Below are 25093 nucleotides of genomic sequence, written 5' to 3' on the forward strand. Positions count from 1 at the left end.
ATCGACTACAAAACAAGATTTAATGCTGACGTACGTAAACAAAAAGTTTCCTTAAAAATGTAAAGATACACATTTTCCCCCCTGACAGATTTTTCAGTTGAGCTGTGCTTGAAATCATACATTAGAGTTTACTTTTTTCCCCCGTTACAAGAACCCGACTCTATAACAGGGCTGTGAAAACATTTTACATGAACATTGATTTCTTTACGTCTGTAACAATCCCTTCTAGGACTTGGAATGTCGGGATTACCTACTTTCCCTGCTGATGGCTCTCACTAGACCCGGCCTCTTACTTCTAACCGTGAGATACAAATGAACCCTAGGTGCGTTTTTCTTAGAAGCGATGGCAGCACAGAATTTACTCCACAACAGTACGCAGATGCAGCTAGAGAAAAAACCCCCAGGGGTTTTTTCTTAAAGTTCAGAGCGTTTTACAGAAGCGCAGCTAAGTGTTTGTGCAATAAAAGAAGAACAGCCGCGCACGTCACACAAGCAGAAGCAACTACTCTGGCTGCAAACAAAGGCGAACGTACAGGGAGAAGTTTTATAATCAGGAGAAAACTGGTGCGCCCACACACTTTGATTGACACGGGATGTTTTGCAGAAACGAAGCGCGCGGATGCCGCGGCAGACACCAGTGACAAGTGAAGATGGACGGCTTATAGAAAATATAGATTTGAAAAAAAAAGAAAGAAAAAAAAAAAGTCCTGAACCTTCGCAGCCTCCACAGCTCCCCTCCTGAGATCCTGACTGCCGTTCCTGGGTGACAGATGGAGCCGCGTTCGGTTAACTCCTAGCCTACTGCCTCTGTCAATGAAAGGCTCCCCGGGGAGAACGGAGACTAACTGAGGGGCAGCGCATGAGTCACGTCGGCTTTCGCGCCCGGAAGCTTCCCACAGCACTCAGCCCAAGTAACGAGGGAGGAAGACTCGGAGATCAAACACACGTTTAATTGGACCAGTTAGGCCCCCTTGCATCTTTGATCCATTCTCTGCTCTTTTATGAACAACACAGATTGACCGACGGGAATGTGAAGTGGCAGAGAGGTATGGCCTAACATCTGCATTGCTGAAGAGCAAGCTGGTGGATCACGCGCAGCCCGCTAAACATGGCGGTACGGCGAAAATACCACAACCAGGAGGTATTCCCTTACTTCAGGCTTCCAGGAAGGAATCTGCTCTCGCAGTCCTGCTCTCCTTGGAGAAGGCAGGGAGCAATTGGCCTCACTTGGACGTACCGGCCCGCTGTAATGTCTGGTGTAGACAGCACTGTCTACATTTTGGACCTCCCAGGGCAGTGGAAACCAGGGCCACCCAAGTCCAAGCAGGAGCTAGGGGGCTCTGGTTGTGTGTTTGTGCTCCGTCCACACACACACACACACACACACACACACACACACACACACACAACAGCCTGGACTCTGATCTCAGCGAGGAAAACCTGAACTCAATATGAGAGAAAAGCGACGGAGGAGACCCACAGCTGGATGAGTTGCGTTGTTATTCATTACGGACTCATGGCCCTGACTCAGACCGTAATTGCTTCTCCTGTGTAAAGTGTTATTCAAACAGATGCAGCAGGAGAAGATAGTGAAACAATGTGTGTCAGAAAGGAGGCAAATGCTTTCACCCTCATACTGGCACGTGATTAAACAGACTGCACAACTGGAAAGCAAACAAAGAAAGCCCTTTGAATAAGGGCTAAAACAACTTTTAGAAAAATTACGATAGGATGTGTAGTCGCTTTCTAAACAAGCACTTAGACGGAGACATGGCGGATTACTGGAAATGAACAGCGACAGTCAGGGGGGGGGATCAATTTGTGCCAAACAAGATATTCAAGAACAAAGGGAACCAGCTGTAAAGTCGTGAATAAATGTTTAACATTTTTTATATTTTGAAATCGTGCTTACGTGGAGCAGTTAAAAGCAGTCAGTATCTCAGATGTCAGAGTGCATTAGTTTGGCGAATTAAAGAAAGAATTCCAATGAGGCAGTTTATTTATATTTCGAGAAAAAAGTGAATAACATGGAAAAGTTCTTTAATTTCCATAATTCCATTCAAAAAGTCAAACTTTCATAGATTATAGGTTCAGGGCCAACAATTTTTTTTTTTTTTTTTCATTTGTTAATCTTTACATTCCAGCTCATAAAACCCACATACACAGGAACCCACAAAATTAGAATACTTTGAAGAAATGTACTTTACGTCTCAGTTTTTTGCAGAAAAAAGAAAATAAATTGGGATCAAATCAATCAATATATGGTACTTTCAAAACGATATGTCAATCTTCAATACTTGGTTGGGAAGCCCTTTGCCTTAATCACTGCCTCGATACGACGTGGCATTGAGGCAATCAGCTTGTGGCATTGCCTGGGAGTTATGGAAGCCCAGATTACCTTGATGCTTGCTGTCAGCTCTTCTTTGCTCTTGGCTCTGGTGCCTCTCATTTTTCTCTTGAGAATATCCCATAGACTCTCAACAGGGTTTAGGAGAGATGGCTGGCCAGTCAAGCACTGTGACGGCATGGACATCAGACCAGGTTTTGGTGCTTATGGACAGGGATCAGGTCACGCTGGAAGATGAAATCTGCATCTCCATACAGATCCACAGCAGAAGGAATCATGAAGTCCTCTAAAACATTCTGGTGGACTGTTGCGGTGACCTTGGATTTAGAAAAGCAGAGTTTACCAACACCTGCGCTGGACATTGCACACAAAATCATGACTGACTGCGGATATTTCACACTGGACCTCTGGAAGCTTGGGTTCTATTCCTCATCTGTCTTCCTCCAAACCTTTGGACCTTGATTCCAGAATGAAAGGCACCCTTCATCAGAAAAGAGGACCTTGAATCACTGGCCAGCAATGCAGTCCTTCTTCTTCTTGGCCCAATTGAGACGCTTCCTACATTGGCTCATTCCAGAAGTGGCCTGATCCCAGAAACCTGATGGACTACCTGTTGTAGCCCATCACCCAGATGTGTCTGAATGTGGTATTTTTTGAAGCTGTGACTCCCACCTCTTTCCACTCTTTCTGGAGCTCTGCCAGATTCTTGAATCTTCTCTGTCTGATAATCCGCTGTAGCCCACAGTCATCTCTTTTTTGCTGGTGCATCTTCTCCTGCCACAGTTTGCCCTTCCACTAGACTTTCCATCTTTCCATTGATATGCTTGAAGCAATTTAATGAATACTGGGGAAACCTGTGCAGGTGCTTTTAGTTTAGTAGATGATTAGTGTGTGACACTCAGTTTAAAACATTCATGCCCTGCAAAATTTGGGCTGATTTCTTCAAAGTATTCTAACTTTGTGGATTCCTGTTTTCATGGGTTTCATGAGCTGGAAGCCCAAATTATGGAAAAATAAACAAATGAAAACTTGAAATTGTTTCAATTGTGGGCCCTGAATTTGTAATCTATGAAAGTTTGACTTTTAGAATGGAATTGTGGAAATTAAACAACTTTTCCATGATCTTCATATTTTTTTGGAAAGGGGCTTTGTACGCATGTATTAAAGTGTCCCATTGCTCCCCTTTGCACCATTGGTCAGGCTTCTGGCCCAATCACAAAAGCAAAAAATAAATTTGCTTACATTTTGGTTTTACCTTGATAGGAATCTGCCCAAAGAACATTATACCAGAAGTCCTGTTTGTTTGTCCACGTTGTTTCTGTCACACTTCGGTCTGGCTTTCATGTTTTTCTCAGAGAGCGAAGGTTTCTCCTTGCTCACCTCCCACGCGATGAAATTTCAGGGATTCTGGAGACTTCCCTTAGCATTTTCCGGTCTGCTCTCAGGGTGAACGTGCATTAATGGCCAGACCTTAGAAAGTTGGCCTCTAGTTTGGAAACAAATTTCCAAATGGTAGAATGGCTGAAATCAGATTTTTTTGAGACCTCTTTAATTTGCTAACCAGAATCATAAGCTGGTAAAGTCCTCTTTCTGAATGTCTCTGAGAGCTCTTTAGATCTCATTATGGTGTTATTTTCACTTCAGTAATCAGGGACACTCCAAGCTAAATATCTGAGCTTTAAATAGGGTAAAGCACATTTAAAAGGCTGAGTGACTGATCTCATCATGTGCTCCTAATGTTATACACCTATGTGTAATTTGAGCCATTTTAAACGGGAATAAAAGTGGAGAAATGCTATGATAATGCAGAAGCATAATTTTTTCTTACATTTTACAGAATATGTTAAAAGATTTTGCAATAAAGCTTAATTGCAGATTTATATCAAAATAATTTCTCAGTACTATTCAAATTTAGCTTAAATATGCCTACGTCCAATCATGTTATTATTATTATTTTTTTTTATTTTTTTTTTGTTGTGTGTCCTGTCTGGCAATGTGGCAATAAGAATTGTTGTCTTAATGCCAAAAAGAAGTTGTCATAACATTTTTACATGACAGTATGTTAGTGTGCCTTAAAGTAAACTAAAGCAATGGCTTATTTTCTAATAAGCAGACTTGGTTCACTTTAAAATAAAAAAAAGCATTTAAAGAAGATAGTTGCAGTTCTGTTTATATTCAGCAAATATAACCGAAAAACATTTAAACTACATAAAAGACCAGTATTTTGATTGTTTGTATTTTTTTTTTCTAGTGTTAAGAAACAACATATGGCTTCAGGGAGAGCAGGTGACTCTGCTTGATATTGCGGCTGTATAATTTACCATCTGTAAGTAAATTTCAACTGACTCTTCAAAATATGGAAAAAAGTCCATCACAGATTGATTTAACAAGACGCTTTTTAGGTTTCAAATATGGGTGGATTCTGTAAACAGAAATAAAACTTTAAAATTGGTCTTTAATCCAGCCATTTAGCACACAATAATGATGTTGTTTGATTGAGGGAAAACATTTTTTTAAACATATTTAAAATCGGAAACAGAGTTTTCGAAAATTGCTTAAATAGTTGAAAATATCCCTTGATTTGTCTCCCTCTTCTAAATAGCTGTTAACTCGACTCCTCCAAAAAATGTTGTCCCTCATACTCCAAACTGAGATTGCTCTAACTTCTCCAACCCTTAAGATATTGACTGCTCATAACTTACTCCATGTTTTCCCGCTTTAAAAGAACCAAACGCTCCCTTCGATCAGACTTTGTTGTACCACCTGCGGAGCCTAGCAGAACAGTAGCCTGTGTGATAATCGCGAGAAACCGCACTTGAGTCAGCGAGTTGATAGTCACAGTTGAATTTCTGTTTCACGCGAATTCTCTAAATAATACTTATCAGTCTTCTAATGGAAACAACAGGAGATAATCATCACAAAGAAGGTTGCATCATCAGGAAAAGTGGGTGGCTACAACCTGTTTTATTTTTTGCCTCTGTGAAAAAAAACAAAAGACGACTTACTGGAAGAGGGATTATGATGTCTAAAAGATTTAAAAACAAGATTTATGGGCCTATCAAAGAACAGAAGAAGAGTGTAATGGGGGCTTGTAAGTTGGCCCGACCACAGCTTTCTGCTGACTGGTGCAGGCCTGAAGGGTGAGTCACGGAGGGGAAGGCTGCGAGGGGGGTTAGAGGGTCATAAGAAGGGTTAGTGGTGGTACCAGATTGAAAGAAATTGAGGGTTTTGTTCTTGGAAAGTGACGAGCAGATGTTGCTGTTTACTTCAGAGACAAGCACACAACCCTCGTCACTCTTTATTTTCTGCTGTTTCCTCTGTCACAATATCTGTGGTGGTTTAAGTGTGCAGCTCAGTTAACTCCAGCTTCAGGAAATGATTGCAAAATAAAAGTCCGAAAGGAAAGTTTTATGCATTAAAAACCATTGCACAAACAATCCCCCCCCCCCCCCCCATCTCAGGTTTGAATGAGGATGTGATAGATGTGATGTGCGATGACGTTCTTGGCCCGTGCAACGCAGGCCCCACAAAACCCCTCAGTGACAGGAAGCGTCGAGCCCAGGCCTTCGTGACGAAAACAAGCCACAGGGGCCTGTGTGAAATGACTCAACGACTCTTTTTAAAGATTAGAATCACTTAGAGGAAGCCGATGGTGGTCACCAAATCCACACTTAACTCCACCAGAGCAACGGATTAGTGCCTGCCTGAGGTGAAGCGACAGAAAACAAAGTGTAAACCTGAAGACTTCCTGCTTGGAGGGGCAGAACAATCCTTTCAGATTTCATATGGTGATCTACAAAATTATGGATTTAATCATTTAATTTTCTTCTTCATTAGGTGGAAAGTGTCAGAACACTGATGCTGAGAAGCTTATGGAAACATAAAAACGGCTAAACGCAGTGTTGACAATAATAATCAATAATTCAAAAGTTATCACCTAGAAGTCTTTCATACATGGATATTTTTAATGATAAAAACTACTATCATTATCACAATAATATTATCATAACTATCATAAACAATTGCTTTTAATATTTAGGGTTAGCTAATGAAACAATCTTTTAATATTCAGATACCTCCAAAAACCTTCGGTGGTGGTGGCATTGTGATGTGGGGATGCTTTCTTTAGCATGGATAAGGATGCATGATGGACAAAGTTAAAAAGGATGGAATTAAATACTGGGAAATCATGGGGGAAAAAAACCTTTGTGGATACAAAGATTGCAGGACAACAAGGCCAAACATACAGCCAGAGCTCTAATAGATTGGCCCAGTTAAAGTCCAGACCTAAATCCAATTGAGAATCAGAAGCAGGACTTATACAGATGTTCAAAGACAGTCTCCATCTTCTCTGCCTGAGCTTGGGCTGTCTTGCAGAGAAGAATGGGCAATGCTAGTAGAGTCCTCCACATAAAAGAATTTGTAGTAGTAAGTGCAGCAAGATGAATACACCTGCATGTCACAAACGTCAAATTTTTGTTAGACAAAAATGTGCAGTCACATACAATTTTTGGCATGATCTTACGTTGGGCTATTACATGAAATCCCAGTAAAACATCTACATTTGAGGTTAGTATGCGAAAATGTTTGAAAAATGGTCAACAAGTATAAAGGATTTTGCAAGGCAAATATAAGCAAAACAACAAATTAAAGTCGTGCAATAAAAGTCTGGATGTTCAGCAATATTCTAACCTGACAAGAGAAACTGTTTTCAGGTTGTTTATGATACATTACATTTTTGAGTGAAAAGAAAAAAAAAACTCAGTGAAGTCACTTTGTAATTTGCATTTATAAACTAAATACTTGCACAAACTTACGTATATAAATGAGCACGCAATTAAAGAGACCTTGCAGACATTAACGAGCTGCTGCATGTGATTGACAGGACACAACAGAGGTGTCAGTTGAAACATCTGAAAGGGTTATAAAACTCCTGCAAGAAGCTCATTAAACATGGAGTGGCAAAAGATGATGAATAACTGGCCCAAACTGGGAAACATCTACAAAAAAAAAAACAAATAGGAAGTATAAGCATCAGACAAGACACCTCAAAGAATTACGCCTTGCAAATCGAAATTGTTAAAGAAAAGAAATTGAACAAAGCAAACGGGCAGAAACTGAGTTAAGAAAATAGGATTTATGACCAGAAAAGCCAAACTAGAACCATCAGATGGCAATCATTACCTCAAAAGTTAATATATAGCTTGAGATGTACCTATTTCCTTTTTGACAAGTAGGTGTGTAAGATTATCAAGATTCATACAGCATCTCTCCAAAGAGCAAAAAGTATTAGAATTTCTTATTTCTAACTAAGTGACGTGAACAGTGAACACTACAGACCCCATTCTGACTAAATGATCAATCATGGAAACTAAAAGAATCAACTAAATAAGACTACATTGTTTTAAAACTGATCTGATCCATCAACTATTACACGATAAACAACTTTTCTGATTACAAATAGGCTTTAAAGCTACCATAAAATAACAGAGGATGTGTTCCAAAGGGCTAGTTTCAGTTTCTTTGATCCAGAATTAGTAGTTGTGTAATTTCCCTATAAAACGATATGAAAGGTATACCGTGTCTTGTGTTATTATGTGTTTTAATATTTAGGGTGGAGATGTTTGAAGACCCAGAGAGGTGCACTTTGATATTTATTGAAAATTAACACGAACCTTTTCTGTTTTGACCCAATTTTTGATCCCTGACATAAAAATGTGTAGTTTGTATGTTTGATTAAAGTATAAGTTATTGTAAAAGAAAACAACATTTTATTTTATCTTTAGAAAACAACAAAATAACCCAAAATACTAAATAATTTGTCAATGTAAGTTCCCCGCAAAAAAGCTAAACTGAAAAACGCACCTGGTAAAATGACAAAATGTAAAAAAAATAAAGAAGAAAAGTTTAAGTGATATGAATGTATTCCCTAAGCATGTGAGTGTTTGTCTTTTTCTTACTGTTGTGTCCACTGCTTTGACTGCAGTAGATGGCACATGTGTTGAAGTTTTATCCTGTGCCTTGAGCACCACACAGCCTTGGGGTCCCAAAGTGATGATGACCGCTGCACAGCCTCGCCTCAGCAGCTCCTCAGCGGCACGATGAGCGTCCTCCACATTATTCACCGAGTAGCCGGTCAGCAGCTCTGCCTGCAAGGAGGTAACTGGGAGAATCAGTCGGCTTTTAGGTCAAGGAGAGAAGTTAGTCACAAGTTAGGAATTAAAATAAAAGATCATGGGAAAAAAAAAAAGCATACTGGTGAGGGATACTGGGAGGACAAGTAAAGTGCTTGGTTAGGGAAATTCCCAGAGATAAAACAGTATAAGCAGCATGTGCTGTTTAATGTGCAAGTTAGAAAAGCTTTATGTGCTGCCTTTTGTAATTTAATAAACACAGTTAAATATACTACAACCATTTATGTCAACACATCTCTAATTAGTAGCAGCTCACTGTTATGAGTCAGCTTTTAATTACACAGTGGCCGTGGTCAGACAGACCCATAAAACACTTTGTCTGTGGTGGACTTTGAGAATCGGACGACAGTCTGTCGGCCTCAAATTCTCCCAGAGAAGACCCTCTCACTTCATCCGGCTCCAGTATGATAACACAGGGTCAAAGCAGGACATGACGAACATCAAAGGAGGCTGGAACCATGGCAATTCGCCTTACGATCGATTTCTGCACAGCCGGGGCTCCCGTGTGCAGCCCTTTCCCCAACGATCCGCTGGTTACCGGGGGCAGATTAATGCCGTTCTCATAAAAATGCTAAATTACATGCGCAGTCTTGCGTGCTGTGTTCAGCATGTGTTTGTAATCATTTCCCTGGTGAGGTGAGCAGCGCTGCAACATAATTACTAATTATTTCTTCCACTGTACTTGATGTTAAATAGAAAAAAAGCTAGAGCATCACTCGGCTGTTATTGCATTACTCATACACTACGAGTCAAGGTAAAACTTCTTTTGGTATGTTGCATTTAGAAAAGATCAAAGTTGCAGATTTTATTTTGAGTGCAGCATGGATGTCGCCAGAGAGGGAGGTCATTTCAGTCAGTTTTGATTCTTTGAAGATACAATTGAGGACAAACACTGAATTCCCTTTTCACATGTTGTCACATTCCATCCACAAATTTAAAAGGTATTTTACCCAAAAGTTCCTAATAATCCTAAAGTGGAAGAAACAGAATGTTTGGTGTTCGACATTTTAATTACAAATAGAAATCTGACGTGTGGCATGGATTTGGAGCCTTTACTTTGATACCCCATCCATCCATTAACTATATAATAATAATAATAATAATAATAATGATGATGATGATGATGATGATGATGATGATGATGATGATGATGATGATGATGATGATGATGATGATGATAATAATAATAATAATAATAATAATAATTGAACTTTATTGATCTCACAATGGAGAAATTCACTTCTGTATCTTCACCCATCCCCTTGGGGAGCAGTGGGCTTCCACTGTGCGGCGCCTGGGGAGCAATCGGGGGTTAAGGGTCTTGCTCAGGGACCCAGAGTGCACTGGGGATCGAACCGGGTACTTTCATCCTTCTCTGAGTGCAAGCGCGCTCCACTTATTCGTGCAGGATTACAGGCTGGCTGGTGCCTATCTCCAGTTGTCATTGGGTGAGAGGCGGGGTACACCCTGGACAGGTCACCCTTCAAGACCATCAACCCAGACATCCTCCATCAGAAGCTCACATTGCCAGCCTACGAGCCTCCACTGTTCAGTGGATCACCCATATCCTGACTGAAGGGCATTGGCAGGTGAAACTGAGGACTCACAAAAGAACCATCAGCATCGGCGTCCCCAAGGGATATGTTCTGTCCCCACCTCTCTTCTCCCCGTACGCAAAACGTCTGCCTTTCAGTGGACTCGCCTATGAAAATCCCAAAGTCTGCCTTCTGTTAATGCTCTGATTGAGGACAATGACGAGTCTGCACACAGACAGGAAGTGGATCGGCTGGTCCGCCGGTGAAGTCAGAACCACCTGGAGTGGGTTAAGCTACAGGTGGAAGTCCCCTCACCGTCTTCAACAACACTGAGTCCACTGCGGAGCTCTCCTGGCACGTGGTAGAGTCTGAACCTCCTCAAAAAGTAAAAATCATTCAGTCTGTCCTGTGTTCGCCCATCACTGTGTGGTTTGCCTCATCCACAAAACAGGAGAGGTCCAAGCTACAAAGCACAATGAGGTCTACGGAGAGGGCGATTGGGGCTGACCTCCCTGCATCCAGAATTTGTACACGTCTAGCGTCTGGAACAAGGCAGCTACCGTCTCAGCAGACCTCACAAATCCTGGACACGAACTGTTTAAACATTTAACATCGGGTTGGCGCGACAGAGCAATACTTGCAAAATCCAGCCGCCACAGAGAAAGTTTGTTCCCCAAGGCTGTCTCTCCGATGAACACAATGAACACCTCACTACCTGAGTAGTCAGCTACGCTGCTGTGAAACAAAATAAGTCTATCTGCCCCACCACAACCTGCCTTGCCTTGTTTATTTTCCTCACACACACACATACATAGCTGTTCATGCTGCTGTACATATGTACATGGATATACATCATATAAACGTACATACTGTACATCTTATACTTTATCTTGGTACTTCTAAATCAGAATCAGAGTCAAGTTTAATCGGCAAGTAGGTTTGCACATACAAGGAATTTGACTTGGTGATGATGGTGCAGACAGAAATAAGAATACAATAAAATAAAGTAAAATTGAATAAAATCAATATATATATAAGTAATATACATTCAGTAGACTGTGCGTTAATGTAATGCAGAAATGTTACCTATTTATATGTAATGTCTGAAATCTTGTAACGTCAAATTCCTTGTTTGTGCACACAATCTCGGCCAATAAAGTCAACTTTGAAGGAGTGCCTTTGGCCTTTTTGCTGTAATCTCCTAAAGTGTAATTGAGAGATCTGTGTCAGATCTGGTGGTCCTTGGGTGGATATCAAAGGTGATTTCCCTGACTATAAAACCTGTCACCGTGGTATGTTGGTTGAGGTTCAAAGAGGGCCTTGAACTTTGCAATCCTAAAGCCTTTCTTTCTCTCATCCGTGCCCCGAGCGGGGGGCACATCTCCGTCTTACACACCTGCGCACGGAGCGTGTCGGCTACAGCGTCAGATGGAAGTGTCAACAAGCAGCTGACACGCGTGTGAATCTGCCCCCTTTAGATTCACCCAAACCGAGATCTGTCAGAGAGTCGGAGTGAGCGCTGATCTGGGACAGCTCAAAAATAAACTGCTGCTTTCAGAGCCTGCAGCCAACTCGAATGCCAAAGGAGAAAAAGAGCCGTTTTGTTAGTCATCGGCTTCACACCAGGGCAGGGAATCAATCTACCTCCCTCTGTGTTCAGAAATATGAGCAGAATTACCGCTCTCTCACTGTTCAGGCATACCAGTGTGTGTGTGTGTGTGTGTGTGTGTGTGTGTGTGTGTGTGTGTGTGTGTGTGTGTGTGTGTGTGTCACACACACACACACACACAAGAGGACCTGTTCTCTTTAAAGCATATGCACTAAAAATCTGTTGACCGTGTGGGTGTATTTAAAGAAAGGTACATGTTTATGCATTAAAAAACAAACAAGGCTGTGTTACAAGTTTTTATACTAACATTTTTCATCACTTCAAAAAACTGTAGATGTAAAAATACAATTCTTTGCTGAAGTTTAATTTTCACGTTAGACGTAATAAAATAAGAGTTTAGCATTAGGAAAGTCAGGATTATTTAGTTGGAATCGCGTCTTCATGAAAGTGATGTGCATTTTATTTAATTTATTATAAATAAATATTTAAAATAACCCGATTAAACCATCCGTCTAATGCTAATAAATCTAGAAGGAAAGAAGATCTAGAAAATCTTTCAAGAGACAATCTCAATAATTTTGAGTTTCTGGCGACATATCAGTATGTAAAGGACAGAAACCCCTGCTGAGTGTCTAACCGTCGACGTGAAACAGCGGCACACAAGGAGGAAACTGAATCTTGCAAAAGTATTTGTATTCTTGGATCATTTTCACAGTTTGATACATCACAGCCATAAACATCAATGGGCTTTACATAATGTCAGCGACCAACACAAAGTGGTACATAATTGTGAAGAGGAATGAAAATGCCACATGACTTTAAACACATTTTTAACACATAACAAACTAAATATTGTGATGTGCAACTGTATCAAGTTCTTATGGGAATTGCACATCTATGGATGAATATTTTAGCCCATGTCTCTGTAAAATAGTCAGATTGGATGGAGATAATCTGTAAGAATCAGTTTTTAGGTCTTGCCAGCACTTTTTTGTTTTGATTTTGACTAGGCCATTCTAATACACAAACACAGTTTGACCTAAACTATTTCCATTCCAAGTGTTTTGTAGCCACAACTAAATGTCTTCCTGAGTTGGCTTGTATTTAGATCAATCTGTCGATTACCATAAATTCAAACCAGCCTCCTGTTCCAGTTAAAGGAAAATATCCCCACAGCATGTTGCTGCCCTTGCCATGTTTTACTGTGTGGATGGTGCATTCAGGGTGAGGTGCAGTGTTGTTTTATCTCCCAAAAAAAAGTTTTGCATGTAGGCCAAGGGGTTCAGGCCAGAGCAGCTTCTCCCACATGTTCATTGTGTTCTCTTAAAACAGTCACCCTTCAATGAAAGGCAATTTTCTGAAGTGCAAACTTCATCCATCTTGTCCTGTCAAGAGATCCTCCCACCTGAGCCGTAAACCTCTGTAGCTCCTCTAGAGTTACCATGGGCCTCTGAACCACTTCTCTAATTGATGCTCTTCTCTCCCGGCTAATCAGTTTGATTGGACGACCATATCATGATATGTTTGTACAGTAGCTGGGCCATACTCTTTCCGTAACAACCTTTATTTCTACCGAGGTTGAATTACATACAGGTGGACTCATTTTTGTTTTTTTAACCGTTTTTTTTGAAGACCTCTTGCTGGCAAGGCAAATTTTATTTAGGAGTATCTGATTAAAAGGAGATGAGTATGCACATTTGCAAACCGTATCATTTTCCTTTCTCTTCAAAAGTATATATAGCTTTATGCTTGTGTTTTACATACTATCCCACTAAAATACATTGATGTTTGAGATTGTAATATGAGAAAATGAGAAAAAAAAGTGCAGAGGAAATAAATTCTTCTCAGATGGAAAGAAACACAGATGAAAAGGCAAAAAGACAGCTAAGCTGAGAAAGACATAGCCTATTTGATCAACTAGTGCAGAGATTGCTTAAAAAGTGGAAGAAGGGGCTGAGAGTGCGGCTACACAATCAGGTGAAGATGTTTGGAGTTATTAGAAGCCATTTCCAAGAAAAACATAAAGGAAGACGAGTGCAAAGTTATTTTCCTTAATGAATCCTTCTTTGTTGGACATCTGTAAAATTTGTCCAAGGAGGAAAATGGTTATTCCTTTTAAATTTATGTTGAGCGCAAAGAGTACTTTTTTTTTAAAGAAGGTGGTTTACATTTATATTCAATATAGGGCCAAACAAATTAAGAAATTATGCATTTAACTTTAAATTGCATGTTTTTAGAGTTTCATTCGTGTGTGCCTATCAATCTTAGAGCATTGCATCTTTATGGATTTCAGCATCTCTAGCTGGATCAAAAATGATCTGAAATCATCTGAGCGCACGACAAACACCTAACCCCTGGGTGGGATGTTTTAGTGCTCTTTCAACCTCTTCACCCTGCACAATAAATAATATGACAGTGCCTCCATGACCTGACAATCAAGGGGGAAGAAAGATAGAAGACATGTTTAGTTTTCGTCAACTCTCCCTTTCATGTTCCCGCACCTGGCGACAGCACCTCGACGCCCCGCATCACCACATCAAATACAGAAACCCAGTTAAACTGACATCCACTTCATCCCCAGAGGGTGGTGACTAACTCTGCCAAAGAGCACATCTGCCCTGTTGTTTTTACTACCATTCCCATCTATCCCTGCCCCCTGTTGCTCATCTGTCATCGCCTGACAGTTACCACTCAGGGTGTCTTGGCGTACATTTTCTGCAGACATACTTTTTGTCTTTGTCAACGCTGTGAGTTTATAAGGATGAATAACTGATTTATAAATATGCTCATAGGGGTTCATGACCCAAGAAGTGCAGATGCGTCTGTTCAAAGGTTAATTTTCAACTCACATCTCACGGTTTTCTTCCAATGTTGCTCGTTTGAGATCTTCTGATAGCTGTAGTTCAAGGTGTAAGATCTAACAAAACAAGGTTTTTCAGGTTTACTACCATACATTATCATCATCATCATGAGCGGGAGCTTTTTCGCTGAAGTGCATCGATCAAGTGGATGTTTAAAACCCATTTTTCAGCAAGAAAGAAAACAAAAAAAGCTGTCCTATTTATGTAGTTAATCATTTCCATTTCTGCCCAATCTAGATTTTTTTAGATATCAGAATTCATCGCTGCTACAGCAAGAGCTTTCTGCTTAGGGTTGGACTCTACCAAGGCTACCCCTTACCACAGATCCTGTTTGTCAGAATGAGAAAAAAAAAGGGGATTAAAAGGTTGAACATGTTATGGACTACTCTACCCACTGATCCACAGTCGCTTCTTCCAAAGTTACAACCAAAGTATAGAAAATACGGTAACACTTTATTTGAAGGGGTGTACATAAGACTGACATTACACTGTCATAAACATGACATAACACCTGTTATGAACATAAATGACTGTTTATGAATGTTTAGGACTGTTGTCATTAATTGTCATTCGGTAAATTATGATAGTAGTAAAGCAAAGTTGACATTGTTTAAAATGTCTTTGTTATGACAAGCCCTTAATTTAACAAAACCCCAAGTCAAGCCGTTAATTTAACCAAATCCCAAATCAAGCCCTAAAATTAACCTAATCCCAAATCAAGCCCTAAACTTAACCTTGTCTCTGTTAATGTCAAGTTGTCATAACAATGACATTTTAAACAATGTCAACTTTGCTTTAATAGTGTCATAATATAACGAATGACAATTAATGACAACAGTCCTAAACATTCATAAAGAGTAATTTATGTTCATAACAGGTGTAATGTCATGTTTATGACAGTGTAATGTCAGTCTTATGTACACCCCTTCAAATAAAGTGTAACCGAAAAGACCATCTTTGACCGCTTTGAACTTTGAAGCAGATGGGCTACAGCATCAGAAGACCACACTGGGTCACTCTCCTGTCAGCTTAGAATAGAAGGCTGAGACAAAGGCTCTCCAAATTGGAGAACAACAATATTGGAAAAACTTTTTTCTGATACATGAATTCTTGGTTTCCGAGGCAGTATTCAGATGGCAGTATCAGTATTTCGCATAAACAACATGAGCGCGTCCGGCCATGTATTAACAATTCAGGCTAATGGGGGTGTTATGGTGTTGGGGATATTCATTGTCACACTTTAAGCACTTTTGAACCAACTGATCAGCATTTAAATTTCACAACATACCCGAGTATTGTTGCTGACCATGTCCATCCCTTTGTACCAATCTTTTGATTTCTAATTCCAGCAGGATAAACCAGTCAAGATAACAAGATAAATAAGTCACAAACATAACTTAATCTGAGACTGGTTTCTTTAATATGACAGTGAGTTTACTATAATCCAGTGTCTTATATTAATATAATAGTGCTCCTTTGGGATGTGGGAAATTAGTTTGAACAGATGAACATGGCTCCTTAAGGTATCTGGAAATTGTAAGATAAATTGTTGTTTGGTGGTTCTTTATTCTCTTTCTGAAACTGGCCTTATTTCTTTTGATTTTCCAATGATGTCACAAAAGGAGGCGTTGCTGTTTTTGAGGAGTTGCCTTACAAAAACATCACCAGTTGTGCCTACATTTGTCTCCATTAAGCCGTGAAACCATTATATGGGCTTTCCAAAATTGTATAAAAACATAGTCATCTCAATGTATGTACATGTTCTGAAGTTGAAGAAAGTAATCTAAAAATCTAAAAAAGGATCCAAAGCAGGACAAGTTTAGTCCGATTTAATGTGAGTGAGAAAAAATGGTTACGTGTATGCATGCATGCGAATCATGCGAATATCTGGTGTTGTATATGTCCGTCTGTCTTTCTACAGTATCTATAAGTACAGTATACATATTGCTTTATATGACAGTGTCTTTCTGCAAGCATGCAAGCATGTCTGGGAAAGATGGAGTGATTGTGCGTGGAAGTATAAATAGTAATGTGATCCATGCAGTAAGCTTTGTGTGTGTGTGTGTGTGTGTGTGTGTGATTCATCACCTCAGACTCATTACAGCAAAACACATCAGAGACCCTGTAGAAACTGTGATCCAAGTCAGGGACAGCCGGCGCGGGGTTGAAGATTGTCTTCACTGCAACGAGAAAAAAGAGAATTGTCCATTTCATTGATTATTATGTCAAACGTCAGTATTGACAGGTTGGAACTGAGCCTGACAAATGTACATTTTCGAAATAATCCAGCCGGTTATACAGCTGTCAGCTTGTTTTTGAAAGGACTTTAACAGTTTCACTCGAAGAGATCTTTTGTCTTCTCCATTTCTGAGCCTCTCTGCCAAGACACCTTAATTAAACCTTCAGTGGGAACAAAGGCTCGCAGGCGACCGCTGGGGATTGCTCTGGAAAGCAAAGCTCAAGTGGAAAAGCTGCTATAAAAAGAAGCCCTTTTAAACAATTAAATCAGCATTCTCTGAGAAAAAAAAAAGAATAAACGGTGAAAAGACCTCACATCTAGCAGCATTTTGCTGGTTTGAACGAGGAGAAAGACTTCAACACGAGGCGTGCATATAACCATGTATATATGTCTGTGTATGTCTCTGTGTGGGTGTTATGTGAGGTTTTGACCCTCTCCGCGTGTGTATGAGAGTGAATTTGTGTGTCACAAGTAATCCACAGTGTGCGTTGCAAATCACTGTCTGATGCATATTCATGAGCAGAGAGCATTAATGCGCCTAATACCGCGATTTCTGTGTATGTGCAAGGATAAGCCCAGCCTGACGAGCCGATTAATTCCAATATCTCTGTGTACAAAATAAAGCCTTACGCGAGTCTGAGAGTCAGAGGGAATATACATATCAGTGCTAGTGACATCAAAATCTGTTGTGCAGAAGTGTGTGTGCGTGTGTGCTTGCGTGGGCTCAGAGGAGAGCAGATGCGTGGGTTTGCACAGGGCTTTGGCCACCTGGCACTTTGAGGTGGATGCTCGGATGCTGGCGAGTAAAAGTGGAAATAATGTCTGTTTCAACGGACATGGAATACTTCTACTGTATTTGCACTTATGAGCTACGGGTACCCAACTATTTTAACTCTTCCTATGTCAACTTTGGACTGACACTGGTTTCAAAAACAAGTGTAAAGGAAAGTGATCCCTCTGTAGATGTAAAGAGCAAATGCTGTTCAAAAATGATCTATTCTTTAGTCTGTCTTTCTAAAGTCTTTGTTTCCTTCTTAATGCTGCCATTTGATTGCATTATAATATTGAATTCATATGGATTCCGCAGTTACGTTAAAGACAACATGCCATCACATTAAGGATCAACAAATTTTTTGGTAATAAAACCAGTAAACTTTAGCCATAAGAACCTCATAAATGTAACATTTTTGTAGTGGACCAAAGCACTCTGTTGAATCGCCACCTTAACGTGGTGGAGGGTTTATGTGTCTGAATAACTCTGACGGCTATGTTGTCCGGGGTTTTAGCTCCTGGTAGGGTCTCCTATAGCATATCGCCCTAAGGGGAGGAGTCAGACTTAGGACCATTCAATGTTTTTAAATGTTTCCGATGACATGGCTGATCACTGTATCGGGCAAACCACATCCAGATAAGGAAGACCAGCACACCATCCTGGATCAAGGCGAGGTAAGGGATTCCCCGAAAGAAAAAAAAAACCCAACTCACCTACATTTCACAGCGCTGCAAGCATAGAGCCCTCGGCTGCGTTGCCTCCGCTTCTTTAACCAACACCTTTTATTTTTGGTATGTTTTTTTCTCCGTTAAAATTAGTCCACAAACTATCGCCATTATTCTTCCTTTTCATATATGTTTATTTACTCTGAACTCACGTTTGATCTTGGTTTCCCGTCTGGCATACGGCTTTACTTTACCATATTAGGTAATGGTATTGATGGTTAATATGCTAGTGCTAGCATGTATGCTAATGTCAGCGTTTTAGCTAATACTGGCACATACTGTAAGGTAAGGTTACCAGTTCCCATTTTGGATGACCTGTCTCTGACTAAAGCTTTCCCCGGAAAAATTGCCCAATTTTGCTGTTTTATGAAATAGAAAAAAATGTGGCTCTAATGAAATACAGCTATTATGGTAGCTGGTCGTGCAGATGTTAGTGTTACAGACAGAGTAGTAGTAGAAGAGCCAAGCGCAACGTCACGCCAAAATGGTGTTTGATCATCCTGCTTTCAAATAAAACATCTAAAATCCCTACATAATGCCAATTAATAATTTTTGTTTATATTGTTTATTTTGGTGTGTATTCTGGATACAATGTATCTGAAATCAACTGTACTCGTGTTAACAACCTGATGTTATTGTATTTCTTCAACTATCATTGATATTCAGATTATTTTGTTATGTTCCCGCTGACAAAATAACAGCTGCCGTGCACAAAGGTGAGTCACTTTATTGTGCAGCTGTTTAGTTTGCTTAAGATGAACATATGCAAGACATCCACAGAAGGATTCTGATCAATATTCCAACGGGAGCAGCTTGAATGAAATCCCTCATCCACTGATGCATGGGCTGTCTGCACGTCACGCAGACTGACGTGTCTTTCTGTCTCAGGTTGCTTCGTTTTTTCCACCAGGTGTTAATGAAACCACGCAACCCACCGCACAGACACACACACACACACACACACACACACACACACACACACACACACACACACACACACACACACACACACACACACACACAGTGGTTCACAGCTGTTGGGACAGATGTAGCAACTCTGGGATGTGTGAGTAGTGAATCACGTCTGGCAGCCAGGCATGTGTGCGTTTGTGTTTCATGACTCTGGGCTTTTTAATGTTGGCTGGTTCAAAGTCTGGCTGCACTTGAGAGCAGCAAGAACTTTCAGGAAGCCCCAAAAAATTGTTGACATGGTTGGTTTAAGACGAAAGGTGGATGGAAAACAAGGCCAGAGAGAAAGCATGGATACTTACAGGAATGAGCATACACACAATCACACAGAGAGAAGGGATGTGTCATCAGTGAGTATGTGAAAGGGTTTAAAGAGGCCCTAATTGCAGCTGGTGAGAAATATAAAAGCATCGTCTTGTTAAGACAAGGAAGGGGAGGAGAAAAAAAATGGAGTGAAAACGGAAGAAGAATGAGAGGAACTGAGTTTTTTTTCTATTAACCTCTCAATACTAAATGGTTGGTGACAATAATTCTGCATATTTCCTCTTGAAATAATGGCATAAATCAAACTTTTTTTCCGTCACAGGTTATCCAGACTTTCTAAGAACTGGCATCCACAGCGAGTGTTGCTCGATGGTGACATTTGCGTAAATTGAGCGCCGCTTCACCCCCGCGTTATTAAACCCATTAACACCCGTTCCCTCCAGAGAACTCCGTTTACGCAACGCTCTGGTGCAGCAGCGTTGAGGTGGCATCTTCGCCAAACGTCTGTGCTCTCCTTGCATCTCTTCTGGTGCTTCATGCCAAGCTGACATGGAGCGGAGGATGGGTGCGGGGCGGGGCGCTCTGAGAGGCCATCTGGGTATCCCATCTGCAACACGGTTACGGCTACGACTCTTTGCTACTGGCAGCCTGCGGCGAGCGATCATGGACGACAGTCCCTGATGACTGGGGTGACAGTCTCCAGAGATGTCTCAGTGACGTGGAGTGCTGCTAATAATAGATGATTAACTTAGTAACCTTGTGACAAGAGGAAAGTGGAGGGATAAGTTGGACAAGACAGACAGTGGGGACCCAAAATGAAGATTTCCAATTGTGTAATTTCTAATTTATTTGTCGTTAATGACTTTCTGACATGCTGCCCCTGTGCATCCCACAATATACATATTGCATCTAAATATGGGGTATTTGGAGGCCAAGTCAACATCTCAAAAACATGTTGCTGTGGTCCTCAAATCCTTCCTGAGCCTTTTTTGCATTGTAGTAGAGCACATTATGCTGCTGGAAGAGACTGCAGCCACGAGGGAATACCTTTTCCATGAAGGGTACACTTCATGTGTTTAAGTGAGTGGTCTGTGTGAAATAGACCATCCACATTGATAGCAGCATCCAAAGTTCCCCAAGTGAAAATAGCCCAAACCATCACACTGCTTCAATCTGTGGTCCATGGTTTATTTATTACAGCACACAGGTGCTGCAGCTGCAAAGCAGCCGCATATGATCAGACCACGACCACCACATCCCACTGTTTGTGTTATGTTATTTTTCTGAAATGCAGATGTAATATGATGAACAACATTCCAAAAAGTTCCACTTTTGTTTTGTCACTCCACAGAATATTTTCCCAAACATCTTGGGATTCACCAATATGTTTTATTGCCACCCTTTGTGTTTCTTTCTGTCAGCATTTGAGCATTTGTCTTATGGAAAAAACTTACATACACAAGTGCACTCTCACAAACACCTATGGGTGCTTGGATCCAGGTGCTCAGAGATTCACTTCTACACAGAAAACCCCTATTATTATTTTTAGCTGTTATTTTATACATCTCATATTAAATAAAACTGTATATTCCTCAGTGGTGGTATCAAGGTGCTGGTTGTTTGTACCTGTGATACTTTATTGGTTGGTTTTGCTGTTCGTTTTATATCTCTCTTTGCAGATGTAGAAGCAGACTCAGAGGATTACAGTTATCTTGTTCTCCCCTTTTCCTCTCTTTTTCATTCACCTCTTCTCCTTTTCCTATCCTCTTTTTCTTTCACCTTTCACAGCATTTGGTCCCATCTGTTTCTCTTCTTTTTTTCCTCTTCTACCTACCCATTTCTGTGTCCAATGAACATAAAATAGTCTGTAATAATCTGTAAACTTCAGTCACCGCAAACACATTTTAAAGCCTTGTGCATTGAGGTATTTTTGGATTTGTCTGGATTGCTGAATCAGCCTCTTCAAAATAAAATAAAATGTATATCAAAGGCAAATACTTTTAATCATGAAAAAACAAAAACACACTAAAAACAGTTGTAGTTGCTGTAAAAAGCGAATCCAGTGTGAGAGAACACTGATGTACAACATCAGTGAAGACGGCACACATTTTCTAAAACATGTACCAAACACCAATCTTCTGTACCTTGCTTAATTTATTCCAATATGTTCTTCAGCCATTTTGTACAATGAGTGTACAGGTGTTCATTTCAGTAATAACTCCATCATGAAATAGATATGAGATCTTAAAAGTTAAGATGTCTATTGTGTGAAATTTTAATTTTTTTGTCCAAGTTTGGTCATTTGTAACTTGAAAAATGGCACTTGGGCCAGAGAAGATGGCTCAACTGGGTCACCAGTGAAGATTTACACAGAAGTTGTGTTTACACTCGCATCTGAGAACCCAGATGGCCTTCAGAGAAGTGGATTATATTGCAAGTGCCTTCAGACCTTTTGGCTCTGTGTTTTGGACACATTTTTTCCACTGTCCCAACATGAATCCTTGATGACCAAAAGCTTTGTCCTCACACACTCAGCCAACAATGGCGTAATATACAAAAGATCTGATTGGTTGAATAAATCTGAGGACGGTTGCACTAATTGACATCAGAAACTTTCAGTGTCCTTATTTAAAAGACAATTTTGTTATTAAACTCATCATCTCTACATGTGATTTACACTGACCTTTGTTGTCATGAGCCATTTGCAGAGCCGTTAAGGAAGTTTGTGTACTGATCTCCAGCTGACACACCAACACTTTTGCTTTTGTGATTGCAGGAAGAGCTTGCTGTAGTTCCTCTTCACCCAAAAGCAGGTTGGCACCAGCCACAATCACAATAGCATTTTCACCTGCCCGTAAAAACGCAAAAAGTTGTGTAAAGATACAGCCACACATACATACAGACACATAACCGCCACACAAACATACATAGATACACAGTCCATCCATACAGTGTGAAATTAAACTGCACCCTTTTCAGATTCTAGGGTTTTGCATATCAGGAGATATGCCAGGTTCTAGGATTATTTAAATCTAGCCTCAATCTAGCCTGTATACAAAAACCACACAACAGATTCCACATGGTCATTATTTACAAAACAAAGATTAAGCCTAAATGGGGGAAAAAATGAGTACACTCTTAGTGCTTCCACTGGATATTAGAGGGAAAATAACAGTTGGATGTTGCTAGTTAAATGCATTTATTTACCTGATCATCAGCAAGTGACAGTTTTCTGGTCTGGAACGTGAAGGTGTGTCCTAACACAATGTTAAAGGGGAATAACATCCGCAGGGATCTCAACGAATAGCTTTGCTACCAACAATCAGAAAGATTTTTAACCAGTGGAATATATTTAAGACATTTACCAGTCTACACAGAAGTGGACATCCCAGAAAATTCATCCCAAGGACAAACCATCTAATGATTGATTGATTAAAAAACTGTATAACAAGCTTGCCTCTGTTTTCAAGTCAAAGTTAATTAAAGCAGATTTACAAAACAAATAAAAAAAGCTTGGCCTGTTCAGAGATGTCTGTTCATAATGCGTACCTCTAACTAGTTGTTTAGAAGAAACCATTCACAGCATATCAGCAAAAACACCTTACACCAACTCTCAATCATATGGGGGAAGGGTAATGATTTGGGCTTAATTTTCAGTCATGGCAACTGGGAGCCTTGTGATAATTATGTCAACTTCTTTGTATACCATTATTCTAGAGTCAAACATTAACCCATTTGTTTGACGGCAAAAGTTTGGACCACAACTGGTCTGTGCAGGAGAACAAGGACCCATTTTGGGTCCATTTTTCTTTCATCGATAGTCACAGTGAAATCTGTTTATTGCCATATCATGACTGTACATAAATGTCAATTTAACAACAGACAGGCCATGTATCTGATGTGCACTACCCAGAAAAGGCATTATGATTTCCAGCCAAGTAGTGTGTTTGTCTATCTTTTGCTGCCAAAAAAGCCCAGACCTGTCAGTCATGGACTCTACTAGACTCTTAAAAGGGTTCTCTGGTTTCAAAAACCAGAATGTTAGCAGCATATTCTGTAGGTCCTGTAAGTTACAAGGTGGTGCATCCATTGCAAGGACGATTTTATCCAACACCTTCCACAGATGGCCGATTTGATTGAGAGCTGCAGAATTTGGAGGCCATGCCAACATCTCAAACACTTTGTTGTGTTTCTCAAACCATTTAATAAACTATCAATGCATTGGGGCTTGGGTCATTATGCTGCAGAAAGAGATCAGAACAATAAGGGTATGCAGGTTCTGGTAAAGTGTGAACATGGTCTTCAGTCACGCTTTGGTACATGGGACGACAGTGGAGCAGGAGTTAGGGTGAATTACTGATTGTAATGTAAAACGCTTTGGGGTCGTCAGACTGTAGTTAAAGTGCTATACAAGTATAAGCCATTTACCATTTCACCATGTCAATTTCACACCAATGTGGATGGCTAGATTTCTCAGCAGAACATTTCCCAAAGCGTCACCCTGCTTTTACTGGCTTAGTGCACCCTGCTGCCAAGTATTCCCCATGTAAGTGATGCACATGCATCTTGCCAACTACATGGATTACACAGAAACATAAACATCAGGTGGTCTAAAACCAGCATCAACTTGAGCTACAGTAGCTCATCTGTTGGATCAGACCGCAACGGCCAGCACTGGTTCCTCACATGCATCAATAAGCCTGGACCCTGTCACTGGTTCGCCACCGTTCCTTTTGGGTATGTTCTGACTGACTTATTTAGTCATCACAACTTGGGCCTTTTCACTCCAATCCACATACTTGCCCATTTCTAAGCTTCTAACCCAATGTTCTAGACAAAATGTTCACTTGCTGTCTAATATATTTAAACCGATAATAGTTGCAATAACGAAGAAATGATTAATGTTTTTCACTTCACCTATCAATGGCCATAATGTCATGGATGAGGGTTTATATCAAAAAACACATTTAATTAAATCACTTCCCTTGAAAAAGAGGTCCTACCTACGCATGGATAGTGCCTTTTTCAGTGTCTGGGAAGGTTTGCCTTTTCAATCTTGAGGCGAAATGAGCAAATTCTAATGGGTTTCAAAGATTCATAACCAGCGACTTATTTTAAATTCAACACATAAAAGCAAACGCAATGATGGACATTAACTGCCCCCCACACACACACACAAACTCTTACTACATCCATTTACTTCAAAATGTACTCAAGATGTTGCAGTAAAGATAATAACGGCCTGTGATAGTAACTGTGAAGGCAACTGTGTTCACTCTATAATGTTTTAACTTAAATTCCATTTTAAATTGAGGTGCATAACCACCGTTTTTATGGGTTAAGGTTAGAAACAAGAAATATTTCACTGATTCTGTCTCAATTTCACTCTAATTTACAAAAAAATAGAGTAAAAATTCAAGATCTGGATCCAACGATGGATAAGATCTTTTGTTCAGTATCTGACTGCGACTCTCTTGAAATGTCTTAAATGTAGAGAATGCACAGGCGTATTGTGTGGATGTGTGTGTGCTGTTGTTGTAGAAAAAAGAGAGTGCTGATAGCCTACAGGTACTCTTGG

The 25093-nt window shown here is 40.3% G+C and overlaps 1 protein-coding gene across 3 annotated transcripts in view; it reads right to left on the reverse strand.

The window, feature by feature from the left end:
- The window catches only part of rbks (ribokinase), a 45903-nt gene that overhangs the window by 7329 nt on the left and 13481 nt on the right, over positions 1–25093 (reverse strand). For all 3 annotated transcript variants that reach the window (XM_036132836.1, XM_036132837.1, XM_036132838.1), the window contains 3 exons: positions 22199–22363; positions 16635–16726; positions 8308–8496 (listed from right to left, as the gene is read on the reverse strand). In XM_036132836.1, coding sequence (XP_035988729.1) covers positions 8308–8496; positions 16635–16726; positions 22199–22363 — 446 coding nt within the window. The remainder of the gene's footprint in view (positions 1–8307; positions 8497–16634; positions 16727–22198; positions 22364–25093) is intronic.

This window comes from Fundulus heteroclitus, unplaced genomic scaffold, assembly GCF_011125445.2.
Source record: "Fundulus heteroclitus isolate FHET01 unplaced genomic scaffold, MU-UCD_Fhet_4.1 scaffold_55, whole genome shotgun sequence".
NCBI classification, from domain to species: Eukaryota; Metazoa; Chordata; class Actinopteri; order Cyprinodontiformes; family Fundulidae; genus Fundulus; species Fundulus heteroclitus.